At 44.4% G+C, this 14,154-nt stretch overlaps 1 protein-coding gene across 2 annotated transcripts in view; it reads left to right on the plus strand.

Moving 5' to 3' along the window:
• Positions 1-14,154, plus strand: part of RARB (retinoic acid receptor beta) — a 429,787-nt gene that overhangs the window by 324,136 nt on the left and 91,497 nt on the right. For both annotated transcript variants that reach the window (XM_012931688.2, XM_004603833.3), the window contains exon 3: positions 7,967-8,108. In XM_012931688.2, the coding sequence (XP_012787142.1) occupies positions 7,967-8,108 (142 nt within the window). The remainder of the gene's footprint in view (positions 1-7,966; positions 8,109-14,154) is intronic.

The raw sequence follows: 14,154 nt of genomic DNA on the forward strand, positions 1-14,154 counted from the left end.
TGCTCAGGGGTTGCTCCTGGCCCATGCGCAGTGCTGGGGATGGAGCCTGGGATGACCGCATGCAGGACAATTTCCTTAACAAGCTCTCCAGCCCATTTTGTTTTGTTTCCTTTTTGGTTTTGTTTATTTATTCTGGAGCTTTGGGGACGCCACACCTGGTGGTGCTCAGGGAAGTCCATAGTATTGCCAGGGATCAAACCACATTTGACCCCATGCAAGGCAATTCTCGGCCCTGTCCCGTGTGTTAAACCCCAGAGGTGCTTTTTCGCCGAGGCTGCAATCATTTCCATCCTTCCGGGCAACTGCCAGCCGAAAGGGCTTGTTTTTCTCATCTGGACAGGGGACAGTGTGCCTAAGAAGCTTCTGGCCCAGTGGAGTTGGAAGGAGACAATGAGAAAGTCCCGTCCATTTCCCAGGGGAAAGTCTTGCCCCCTACTAGGCAGAAGGTGCAGTGGGGAAGCCAGAGCCTGTAAAGCCAGCGGCCACACTTGGCTCCTGTCACTCACTCCCATGACAATATTCCCGACAGTAATACCTTATGCTGGAGAGGTTTTGTTTTGTTTTGTTTTTGAGTCACACCTGGCGATGCACAGGGGTTACGCCTGGCTCTGCATTCAGAAATTACTCGTGGCGGTGCTCAGGGGACCATATGGGATGCTGGGAATCGAACCCGGGTCAGCTGCGTGCAAGGCAAACGCCCTACCCGCTGTGCTATTGCTCCAGCCCCTGGAGAGGTTATTTTACAACAAGTAAATAAATAAACAAACAAATTACACTCAGCCTCCTTCCCTGGGTTCAAGTCCACTTTCTTGTGCAGAGTAGGCATCTTTGTTTTCTGTCTCCTGGCCTCGCGTGGCCTCCTCCCTCACCTGACTTATTCCGCATTTCCTCCACCGCATCCATCTGCAGCCTCATGCTTTGAAGGAAACTCTCTTTGTCATCAAAATAGGAGGCTGTTTTTCTACTTTCTCCCTCCCTCTCACCATTGTCTCTCAGTGGGGTGAAAAGGTCTTCACTTTTTCTCTTCTGATCTCCCCAGCCCCCCTCCTGCTATTAATAACTTTTCCGACATTGTCACACAGAGATTTCCACTTGCTCTGGAGGGTGTTTTTTGTTTGTTTAAGGCAACGTGTTTCCTGGTCTGAAAAGCCGCATTTCCCAAAGTAGCTGTGATGGGATTATTCCACGCTCACCTCCACTGGCCGAGGCCCTCGTCTTTCTGCCAGTGGGAATTGTGCTGAGTGCTGGCTTGAGCTGGGGGGCGGGGGGCGCTGGCCAGGGAGAGGGGCCATCTGGGTCCACCAGCTGACTACTTTTTGCTGGGGGGTGGGGTTGGAGTCTTTTCCATTTTTAGTGACAGAGGAAAAAATGACTAAGGGACACTTCCCACTTTCTCTTCTTTCATTCTGGAAGGAGAAGCAATCCTTTTGGAACTTTTCATGGGCTAGAAATGAACTGCAACAGCCCAATGCAAACAGATACGCTTTCCCTCTCTGCTTTTGGGGTGAATTTCTTCTGACCCATGACTTTTTTCTGATCCTTAGGGTGCCAAGTTGCCTGGAGGGGGGTGGTGGGAATAAGTTTTTTACTTAACACCTTTCCTTGGACATGTCTGATGTGTTACACGCATGTTAAGCCTGATGGCAAAGGCTCACAGGCTGGAAAACCACTTCCATCAAAACCCCCTGTGACTTCTCCACTTTACCATTAAATATGAGTCAGTGAATGTGCTTTTTCCAAAGCCAGGTTCTTGGGCTCTATCCCTGCCCAGATCTGAGGTTAGGGCATTGAGTTTTAGATACTTACATTGATATTCAGTACTCAGTCTCTTTTATTCTGTGTTAGATAAATACATGATGAAATCAGTGATTCGCCTTCATGAAAAATCTTAGCCGACTTTAATTCTGCTCCTAACCCTCTCCTGAATACAAAAGTAAGTGCTTCCCTAGCAAATGCCTGACATTGACCCCTCCCTCTCCCTCACTCTCTTCCTCTCCCCTTCCCCTCCCCCTTCCCCTCTTCCCTTTTCCTTCCCTCCCTTCCCCTCCTCCTCTCCTCTCCTCTCCTCTCCTCTCCTCTCCTCTCCTCTCCTCTCCTCTCCTCTCCTCTCCTCTCCTCTCCTCTCCTCTCCTCTCCTCTCCTCTCCTCTCCTCTCCTCTCCTCTCCTCTCCTCTCCTCTCCTCTCCTCTCCTCTCCTCTTCCCTCCTCTTCTCTCCCCTCCCCTCCTTCCCCTCCCATCCCATTCCCTCCCCTCCCCTCCCCTCCTTTCCCCTCCCCTTCCCACCCCTTCCTTCCCCTCCCCTCCCTTCCCTTCCCCTCCCCTCCCCTCCTCCTCTCCCCTCTGCTCTCCCAAGATAAAGACCTACTGTTCAGTTCCTACCCCTTCATTAGAACTACATCACTGCCATTTCCCCTCTAGCTCCTATGCATTTTATGCTCCTTATATTTTGTGCACAAGGCACTATACTGGCCACTTTTATTCTTTCGCTTCCATTAAAATGTATAGCCCAATGCTTAGTAACATGTGCCACAAAGTATTCACTTGGCTTATCATTCCTGGTATAAAAAACATAGAGCAGAGACCATGCCTTATTTGAGTATGGCATCAGAGAGCCAACCGTGACCAACCCAGTGAGTTGGTATGGACTGAATGAACATTCATGTAAGCAGAGGGGTGCCCTTTGAAATTAAGAGGTCACCCACCCACAATAATATGTTTTGCTAAGATAATATTCCATCTTTTTCAGAACACAAAATCTATATTGGAAATTGTCCTGAAGAAAGCTTTAGGAAAAAGTTGTTCATTAGTACCAAAAGTTACCAGTCACTCTGAACTTGCTAAGTTACCGGTCACTTTGTACTTGCTAGGTTCATCATCATCTATATAATATATCTGATTAAATAGATAGGTAGGTAGATAGATAGATGGATAGATGATAGATAGATTGATGGATGGATAGATAGATAGATAGATAGATAGTAGATATCAAAGCTTACTCCTTACCCTGTGTCAGGGATCACTCCTGATAGGGCTCAGTCGGCCTTTTGGAGTTCTGGGCATGGAACCCTAATAGGTCAAGTCAAAGCCAATGCTCTACCCACTGTTCTATCTGTCAGTCCTTATCCTAATATTTTAATACTTTATATATATTTCCTAACTGAGCACATTTAGTCTAATCTCATAAAGTGGGGACTGGAGTGATAGCACAGTGGGTAGGGGCTTGCTTTGCATGCAGCAGACCCGGGCTCGATTCCTCCATCCCTCTCAGAGAGCCTGGCAAGCTACCGAGAATATCCCGCCCACACAGCAGAGCCTGGCAAGCTACCCGTGGCGTATTCGATATGCCAAAAGTAGTAACAGCAAGTCTCACAATGGAGATGTTACTGGTGCCTGTTTGAGAAAATCGATGAACAGTGGGGCAACAGTGCTACAGACAGTTCTACAGTGCTATATATCAAGAAATAGATTTGAGGAAACTAATCATGATTCACCAAGGAAAGTTCTAACTGACTGACCTAATTAAAGTGCAAATGAGTGGATTTTGCACTAACTTTGGAGAAATCTGGTTGCTCACTGTCTTAAAGACAGATAATATCCTTGAGGAATGCATTGCAATTTAGAAATATTTTATATATTAAGATATCAAGTATCTAGGACTATTACTCTGGCTCACTTATCTTACATACTCAATCAATTAATTAATTAGTTGCTGTATGTGTCAGGATCTGCCCCAGCCCTGGAAATGTTCGGTAGCTATGTCCCAATACATTTTTATTAATTGTTGGAATTTTAAAATACTTTCCCATCAGTTTTTTACTATCCTTTGCCTTGAGTTTTTCTGTCCTCCTGCCCAAGTCTGTTGTTTTGATTTCAGGTAGACATGGTAAGTGCTGCTCTCCTCAGGTCATTCGACCTGCCCTCTCTGTTTCTGGTGAGTTGGCTTCCATGCCCATCCTTCTCCTTTGTCAGGGCAGCTTGGATCCCAGCTAAGAAGGCAATTTACTTGGTAGTGGCATCATGGCACCCCGACATGGTGTGGCTCCCTGAGGTGAGGCCGGATCCATTGCTCATCTACTGACACTCTCCCATGTTGTCCATGTCACTGCTACAGTGGGCAGGATTGTTCCGTCTTCTAAATAGCACCTTTGAATCAGTGCTATATAAAGGAAAATTGAAACACCAGGTTTGCCTGGGAAAGGAAGCATTCATTTGTATTTGGATCAGCCAGAGAAAGCTTCCGGGATAAGACACATCCTGAAGGAGGTTCTGGGTTTACTGGGGAAAGGATGTCTCAGGAAAGAGCGAGCTGTGGTGTTAGCACTCCTACTTTAAGTCACCTCAGACATCTGCTGGAGGTTGCTCACAGAGGCCTTGGGAGGGTGGCAGATCAAGTCGAAAATACAGGAAGAGCCTTCTGGAAGTCCTCTTGTTGCCTTTTAAGCTGGACGATAGACCCAGGGAAGGTCACTTTTGCCCAGATAAAGGGAAGGTCTCTCCTTTCGTGGTTCTCAAATACCACCTCCTCTCTGCCCGTTTTCTTGGCCAACAGAAATTCCCTCATCCTCACACATCTCTCTACTTGTCACTCTCTGATGTGATGATGCCCAGAGAGTGACAAGTGGGGTAACAGGAAGCTATTTCTGGGGGTAAAATATGGTGGAAAAATCTACAAAGCCACTCCCTTGGGGTTGAGAAAGAACTTAGGTCCTTGAGGTAATGCCTTGCACAGGCAGCTGCAACTCCCACTCCAGTGCTCTTCCTTCCACTATGTCCTCCTGCTCCTCCACAGGCCCCAAGTCTTCTTTCTGGACCAGCTCAGCTTTGTGTTCCCTTCCCCCCCAACTGTGTCCCCCAAATGTGTCAGGCAATATGGGGGTCCATGCTGTGCCAGGGATTAGTCCTGGACTTCCGCATGCAAAATGTTTGCTCAAGCCTAAGTGGTCTTGACCTGGCCCTGAGCTCAGTGCTCCAAAAGCACGTGTTTTTACTGAGGGTAAGTTTGGGATTACACTTTTATCTCTCAGCAAGGAAGTGTCCCAGCGCTAGCTGCAGCAGATACAGGATGTTCTAGCTTCTTGAATGTTGTAGCTTCTTGAATCCCATAATGAGAAACATGTTTATTTCTCTGGAGGCTTCAAAAAACAAGTCTCAAGTCAATGCCAGTTTCGCTCTCACACTTCCTTACTCCCTTTTGAGCAAGGTCAGAGGCAAGGATGGGCTCCGACCTCGTGAAGAGCCAGTAGCCAGTGGGAGTGGAATGACATCTGACAGGGGTTTTGTTTGATATTCTTTCTACTAATATTACAAGTGCCCTTTAATATGGACAGTTGGTGCTCATTTTCCAATTAAGCCAGTGATGAAAGGGTTCCATTTTAGATGATGTTAAAAGTGAAGGTAAGAGTCAAACTAAAGAAAAACATTAAATAAAATGTCGGTGGCCGGGAGCCAGAGTGCCACTCAGGCACCCATTAGAGTCTCATCGTGGTGGTCTACCAGGTGGCCAGGTTTATACAGAAACTCAGAATCTCTTCTGGGGAGAAGAAGGATTTGTACCACGCAGACCTCTTTTGGGCCTCTGAGGACAATTTTGTTTACTCAACTCCTGTATAAAAATACCTCACAGCATATATTTTAGTCAGCAAGTATTCTACCATGGTGGAAATGATTTACTGAAACTTAGACCTTCTCCTGAAATCCAGCCAAAACTCTGATTTGGAAAACCAAGAAGTCCTATTTAGTTTCTGCCATCATTGTTACAGAACCTCACTGACTGGATAATTAGTGACATATAAAGTTCCTTAATTCTCTCTTGTTCTGTTCCTCTGGGCATCAAGACACTGTTTGTCTTTCCTCCATGTTCACCCAGGAAAAAAAATGTGTTAAACCGAATATTTGAGTTTAAATAAATGGAGGTCACCTTTTTCCATCCATCACTGGTTTCCCGTGTGCAGGAAAGACAGTCTTTTCCATCGTGTTCCTGATTCTTGGCAAGAAAGCAATGGCATTTCTGTAAATTGAGTTTGTACCTCTGGCAGCCAGAAGTGTTCTGTAGGTTTTTTTTTTTTTTCAGGGAAAGAGATGTTTTGAGGTGACCACATTGCACAGATTCTGTTTGAGTTTTGGATTATTTGCAGCCTGTTATTTTACATCCTGGACAGATTTGTAGCTTCAGAGGTACAAAAATAAACTGTTTTCTTGGAAAATGTGTCTGTGTGTGTAGAATGTGATGGGTGTTATAACTGTAAATAAGATTTCCAGGCATCAACAGTTGAATTCACGCCAGTTTTTTTTGTGTGTTTAAATATTAAGTTGCCCATGTAAATATCCTAAACAATTGTGTCACATGAGCTTAATTTACTAATAGGCTTTAGCGTTGAATGTTTGTATCTCTGACTTCTACAGTGTTAAGGTAGTGGAACCCCCTTAACAGGGAAAGTGGAACTTAGCTGGTGAACTTACTCGCTGTTTGCCACACTGGACGGTACATTTCTTATGATCAAAAGAACTGTTTCTAATGTAGGTAAAGGGCACATCACAATTGGTAGATAAAAACTACTTGCTTTTAATCTTCATTGCAGCAGATAATAAGGATTTGGTTGGTAAGTTAGAAAGGAGAAAAGACAGCAGGTATGTCATACTGTTCATCCACCATACATCTTTGTGTTTAACAAGTGTGACTCAATGGACTGTTGTCTCAAATAAGTAGGAAGACAAAGAGAAGGTGGAGACCCTGTCCATAGTGTCAGTTTCCCTTCATGAGTGTTTCATAAAAGGACAAATTGCTCCTTGTCTCAAAATGAAAAGTCACAAGCAATAACTCTCAGACATTCAGTAAATATCCAGTGATAAGCAATATTGACTTAGTTAACTCATCATTGAGTAGAAAGTGGGATGACAAAGCTGGTTCGAAGGATGTCTGGGTGGGAAGGTAGGGTAGATAGATGATATAGATGATAGAAGGAAAAAACCATCCTATAATGAGGCTTCAAAGTTGGATAAAAGTGGATAATGCCCTACCAAGCAATAAAACAATAATCTTTGGCTATATTTCAACCAGGCAGAAATCCTTTGCACCTTTACTAGACAAATATTATTTGTAATATTCCCATCTTCAATGGTCTACAGAGTCTTGATGCAATCAATAGTAAATAGTAAGTCATACGAAGGTACATTTCCTAAGTGCATTAGATAAGTGGTAGGTGGGCTTGTCCATCAATAATCTAACACAGCATTGCCCACTAGAATCTCCTGCAATGATGAAGATTTTCTGGGTAGGTGTAGTCACTCCTCATATGCAGCTCTTCAGCACTTGAAATATGACCAGATGAAACTGGTGTAACAACTCATAAACTTGATTTTTAATTTGACATAGTTTTTCGGTTTAAGTTGCCTTATGTGCTTATGGGCCACTGTATTGGACAGCCCATTTCTACTGTGTCATTGGATGGACATTCATTTCTCTCTGCTTCATTTCACTCTGGGATTGCAACAGGAGATAAATATATAAAATAATTCAGAAAAGGTTCATTGGGAAAGAACTGATTCCTGCATGAACCACACAATTTCTTTTGCAAATGTGATGCCTCTTCTATTGGATTTCTTCATAGAGCACTCACCTGAAATGATTCCGACCAGCCAGGAAGCAACTTACAAAGCTAAGTCTGTTTGGAAAGAACCCAATTCTACATTATGTTTCCCAAGTGAATCAGCTTGGTATTAATTTTCTTTAGTAAGATAATTACAGTCGTGTCTAGTTTTGATTAAGGGGGGCTTTCTGGCTTGCCACAATGGGAGAGTTGACTATTAATATTTCAGAAAGATTTCAAGGCTTAAAGAAGTTTGCTTTTCTGTTGCCATCACTTCATTACTCAGGACGAGCAATGAATGCACTGATAAGGTTAGCTTTGATTTCTCAAGAAGTCCAATTGTCTTACTCAGTTCTCCCTTCTTCTTTCTGACTTGCAGGGTTTTTTCCGCAGAAGTATTCAGAAGAACATGATTTACACTTGTCATCGAGATAAGAACTGTGTTATTAATAAAGTCACCAGGAATCGATGCCAGTACTGTCGACTCCAGAAGTGCTTTGAAGTGGGAATGTCCAAAGAATGTAAGTGGAGGCTCAAAATTTTTTTCTTCCCCTTTGCCTTATCTATAAATATGATGTACTCAGCTTCCAAAATCAAGCCGTGGAGCATGTCAGCATATGGAATTCAGACGTGACACTAATGATAGACTGCCACGGGTAGGTGTAAACAGACATGACATGAAAATAGAATAACTGTGGGGATTTTCAGATAAACCTTGAGTGGCAAGTTGGTGAAAAGGCAGGAGGAATGGGGTGCCATGGATGGCAGAGTTGTTACTATTCTTCAGGCCTTTCAGAGCTGGTCCTCACTCGAGCACATCAAAGAGCTGCGGGCTGTCTTCCTTTCCCGATCTTGACAACAGCAACAAAGAGTTTTGTCTGGACTGTGGGTAATAAAATAAGACAGGAGACTGAATGGTAACAGTATCATAATTTTTCCATTTTCTTTTTTTGGTTTTTTTTTTTTTTGGTATTTTTGGTGGGGGGTGGTGCACACCCAGCAGTGCTTAGAGCTTACTCCTGACTCTGTGCTCAGGGATCACTCCCGGTGGAGCTCAGAGGACCATATGAGGTGCTGGGGATCTAATCCAGGTCAGCTGCGGCATGCAAGGAAACCTCCCTACTCACTGTACCATCACTCTGGCCCCCACATAATCTTTTCTTTCTTTTTTTTTTTAAGAGAGAGAGCATAAAAATTTTGTGATGAGAGAGATATGTAAGATTTGTCATGCTGGCATTTTTCCATACTAGATTTAGCTTTTTCTGGCTTAGAACCACCCTCTTCTCTAAGTAATTATGTAATTTATAAGGGTTAAAGAGACATTTTTAGGAAGCTAAAAAGTAATTTTTCTAGGACTGCAGATGTGGCCCGGTGGAAGAGCACTGGCCTTTGATGTGTGAGGCTCTGGGTTCGATTCCCAGCACTACATGGTCCCCTCAGCAAACCTCACCGCCTCCCCTGAGCACCATGCTTTGGGTATGGCCCCCATCCACAATAAACTAAAATTACTGGTATGTTTGCATTCAAAAATGGAGGATTTGGGAAGGAAGTCTTAATACAGGTAAAGCAGACACACCCAAATAATATCACTATGAGCATTCTCTTTGGTGCTTTTAAATATAGGCATGAAGGAGGTGACAGGTGGAAGGCTTAGTTCGGGCTGGCTAAAGGCAGACCTAGGACTCTGTGCCTCGGTCACTCTTGTCGCTTCCTCCTATCACTTGCAGATGTGGGAGAGCAAACTCAGGGCAGCCCTGGGCTGAGGCAGTGACATGGCACTCTGAAAATGCTGGAGGAATGGCCACTGTTTTTTCAAATTGGGGGCAAAAAGCTACCTCAGCCGTGGCCTCACAGTGGGGTCTGCACTCCAGATTGTCGGTCAAGGGCTTTGGGAAAAGTGACCCCAGGCAAAGGGTCTTTGCACTGAGGGTGCTTCGCTGAGGCAAGCCTGCTGCTGCTGGGAGCTGCCACAGAGGATTTTTCTTGGTTCCCTGTCTAGATCCATCTTCACCAGTTGATTTTGCGTATTTAGTATTACTGTTGTGTTTTTATGGTGCTGGAGATCAAACCCAAGGGCTCAGCTGCTGAGTTCCATCCCAGCTCTGTGTCAGGGTGGTGGTTGCTTTCCTACCCCGTGGGCACTGTGAACGGAGGAGTGGAAGGACAGACAGAAATCAGGCCTGAACTGGCATCAGGGCAAGACTAAACCAACCAACACCAACCTTCTGACTCCATCAGTTTGTTCTCCTCGCTGCGCAGGGCTGTCAAGGCAACTGGGAACGGGGTCTTGTTCGCGTTTAGGGTCCCTGGTATGCTGTAATGGACTGGTTCATCAGACCGGGGGAGCAGCCAGCTTGACCCCTCCCTTCTGGACAGTTGAGTCCTCCGATGATGGATGAATGGATCACATCTCAGCCAGTGCCCTCTGATCTCTGAAAAGCGGAGAGCTATTGAATTACTTAAAATCATGAATGTGCAGGTAGAAAGCTCATGTTCGCTCTGCTCAGGCCCCAAGCCTTCCCATTGAAGAAAAGCGTCTTGTTAACGTCAGACAGCCAGGTAGTGTGTGTGTGTGTGTGTGTGTGTGTGTGTGTGTGTGTGTGTGTGTGTGTGTAAGTGAGACCCCTTCCATTCCCATGGCCCAGGGGGCTCACCTCAGGCTCTGGGGTGGGATCTGGTGTTTTGTAGCATGGGTGGCACCCTGCTATTCTGTGGGAGAATTTCAGTCCAGGCTGAAATGATCAATGAGTCAGACAGATGGGGACTCAGGGGACATCAGTACTTTTGTTTTTATTTTGTGTGGGATGGAGACCCATTTCCTGCTTACGTTACTTAAAACCCATATCCTGCTGCTCCGTAAAAACTGGCAGCTTGGTTGGCAATTAAGAAAAATAATGTTTACACCCACAGGAAAACTCTAGTTCCAACCCTCAAGGAACTTATCACTTTAATTAGATTTAAAAATATAGAAATGCGAAGAAAATGGGATCATTATGCCCAAGTATACAACGTAAATATATTTTCTGGAGAAGGAAAATTAAGGGGAAGAAATGAACACTTGGGATATAGGGGTTGATGGTTTAAATAGGATATTTTTAAAGTTGAAACAGAAGGAAGCAGGAAAATAGGCGAATCAGTAACCAATTATACCACAGTATACAACTGAAATGAACCCAAGAATAATAGAGACTCATAGAATGCTAGAACTGAAAAGGGATCTTGGAGATTGATTTTCACTTACCTCTCTCATTTGACATATAAGTACACTTGGGCCCAGAAAGACGAAACGGTTTTTCCCAGTGATCCTTGGTTGGCTAAGGGCATGGTGAAGATTACAGTGCCAGTCGTCACCTCTCCTTGCCATGCTTTTCTCTTTAATGCCAGGATTGACAAGGTTTCCCTTTGCATCTAGCGACATGTCATTTCCTTTCTTTCTTAAGTCAATTTTTTTTCTTTTAAAATTTTTTGATTAAATCATAGTGAGATACACAGGATCAAAGTTGTTTATAATTGGGTTTTAGTTATCCCTTCACCAATGTACATTTCCCACCACCAATGTCCTCAGTTTGCGTCCTGCCCCTCCACCCCCAGCCTCTATGGCAGGCACTTCTCTGTCTGTCTGTCTATCTGTCTCTGAGTAAGTGTGTGTGTGTGTGTGTGTGTGTGTGTCTGTCTGTCTGTCTGTCTGTCTGTCTGTCTGTCTGTCTCTCTTTCCTTTTGGACCTTATGGCTGGCAATATAGATACTGAAAGGTTGTATCCCTTTACCTGCTTTCAATGCTCAGTGCCTGTCCAAAGTGATCATTTCTAACTATTATCATACTGGTTCCTTCTCTTTTCTAACTGCACTTTGCCCCACACACACTTGTGGCAAGCTTCTGACCTTTTCTTTTATTTCTGTCATGGCTCTTGGAGGAAAGTGTTTTTTTTTTAAAGTTACATATTTTTAAAGATGTATATATGCGTATACATGTGTACATATATATACACACACATATACATGTATATCAGAATGTGTACTAAACATTGCCGAGTAACACGGCTGGAGCCATGGTCTTTATTTGCAGGACATTGGTCTCCTTTGCCTCTTATAGCTATGTTTTGCTGTTAGTTTCATTGGGAACATTTTCTTCATGGCCACCAACAGCTCCTGGCCCATCGTCTACCCAATCACTACCCTAGTGTCCCAGGACCTATTATCATCCATCTGACTTGGGTCCTGTGTCTTTCTCTGAGCTTATTATTTTGACCAGGACATACCTGCCATGACTAGGAACTGCTCGAGAGACTGTGCAGTTCCTGAAGCCCAGAACTTCAGTCCGTGCCATTAAACGGTTTAGGGCAAGGGTGTGGTGGGAAGCGTTAATCAATGAGGAAGAAGAAAGACAGAAAGCAAGTCCTACTTTTTATGTCTGCCATACTCCCATCCCATAATGCTGTTCTAAAACATTCGTCTTTTTCTTTTAATGTCAGTGTTGTGAGGGGAAATTAAGAATTATAGGAATAACTAACAGACGGTGTTTTCCAGGTGCCAAGTATTGTATTATTCACTGTTCATACTCATTCCTTCTGATTTCCACAACAGTTCAGAGATAAGCTAGTGATAATCCCTCCCCTTCCCTTCTTTTGGGCATGTGTGGAAGCTGTAGCACAGAGAGATTAATGAACTTTTTCAAGGTAACACAGTAAAAAAGCAGAACTGGGATTTGGGCCTGCATAATTTGACTGTAAAGTCTGTGCTTAAACGGTATGCTATAAAAAGGAGGTTTTAAGATGGAGTTTTCCTTCTGATGCAGCTTTATTGCTGGTGGTTAATAAAACAATAACCACACTCTTTGCTCTCTATTAGAGGTGTGCCCCCTAGAAAATCATGTGCAAATTTAATTTTTATAGATCGAATTTGGTTTTAAATGTATATGGGGATTTACTAGTAAAGGAAAACTTTAGTGTGGCTCAGGAGAGAAGCGTGATTATTTCTTCATTTTCCTGTTTTGTAAATGCTGGTGGGTAGATGTTATATTTTCCAAGGGCTTTATACAACGAGAGGAGCCTCTTTTGCAGAGGAAGAGCTATTTGTCAGGGCATGGAATTTGAAAGCGGCAATAGAGTAAAAAAAAAAAAAATCGATTTTCAGCAGCATTCTAAAAGTGGTACAAAAATTTATGAAGAACTTGGGAAGGAGGCAAAGGAAGCAAAATGACTCAAAGTTGAACAATGAACCTCCTCTGGAGGCTGGGGTGGTGGCGGAGGCTGGTGACAGTGGCAGCAGCGGAAAGAGCATGGCAAACCCCTCCGAAAATAAAAACCAAGAGATGAAAGGAGAGACGAGACAGGAAGACAGAAAGTGTGTGTGTGTGGTGTGTGTGTGTTGTGAAAGAGGGGCCCGGAGAAGCTTCTGGTGCATGCCGACAGCCCATGGTCCATGAGGCGGAAGAAAGTGCACCCCATCCCTGCTCAGAGACGGAAGATAAAATACACAAAAATCAAAGCAAAAAAAAAAAAAAAAAACAACCCCACGCTTGTGTCCGTTGAGGAGTGTCTAATGGTGAAGAATCAAGTTCAAATCCTGAGTCCAGCACACGTTTTTTCAAAAGGGCAAATTGAAACTATCTGAGGGTTGATGGGACAGGGGATTTTTGTCTCTGAGACTTGATCTTATTTGGCACCAGAGCACCAAGGCAACCATAGAAAATATGTGAGCACGTGTCTGTTCCAAAAAACCTTCATTAGCAAAAGCGAGTCCAGGGCTGGTCTGGCTCAAAGACTGTGGTTTGTTGGCTTCTGCTTGAAGCGGTTCTCTCGGTGGCCAGGGAGTCCACTCACAGCTGCTTTGAGGTCCTCTCCAGCTCTCCTCCCATCTCCACCTGCCCTTCTCTGCCAATAGATGTATCAGCTTGCAGCCCCTTTGGGCCAGCCTGGCTGACCAGCCCTGCCTTTCTGAGCTCGGACAAAGATTGTGTCCGGAAATCTGACTTCCACCTCCATCTCCTTTGAGTTGATCCTCAGTAGCTCCTGAAATGTCACTTTCTCTTTGAAGCTCCACATCCTTCCCACCCCAGATTCTAAGAAACTGTAGGTAGGGCTGCACATTCTTCCCACCACCGCAATCCCATTGTGCATTATGATCCCATATCGCTCCCGGAGCCACAAACTTTATTGTCGTAGCAGATCGCTGCCTGCCCCGGTGAGACTCCCTGGCTGCTTCTGCACTCCTTCAAGGCAGGCTACATACAGGATTTGTCACCCGAGGGCTGAGCACGATGCTAAGCTCCATGTAATTCAATTGTTTGACTGTTTAAATGTGGCTGTCTCCATTGACAGCCAAAGCCAGCCTCTCTCTCTTGCTTATGGAAAATTTGGGTGTGTGTCTCTGTAATTCTGTCTTGTACTTAATCTGCCCTGGGCCCAGAACAAGTTATTCAACTTCTTTAGCACTGTGTTTTCTACCTGGCTAAGAGGAATATGAGCATTGTCTGACAGTCTGGGCAGGATGTGAGAACTGATGCTTTTAATCCTGTTTGGACAACAGTGCTTCTCTAATCTGTTCCCGCTTGCCAGCTCCCTCCCC

Source organism: Sorex araneus, chromosome 4 (assembly GCF_027595985.1).
Source record: "Sorex araneus isolate mSorAra2 chromosome 4, mSorAra2.pri, whole genome shotgun sequence".
In the NCBI taxonomy this organism is placed as follows: domain Eukaryota; kingdom Metazoa; phylum Chordata; class Mammalia; order Eulipotyphla; family Soricidae; genus Sorex; species Sorex araneus.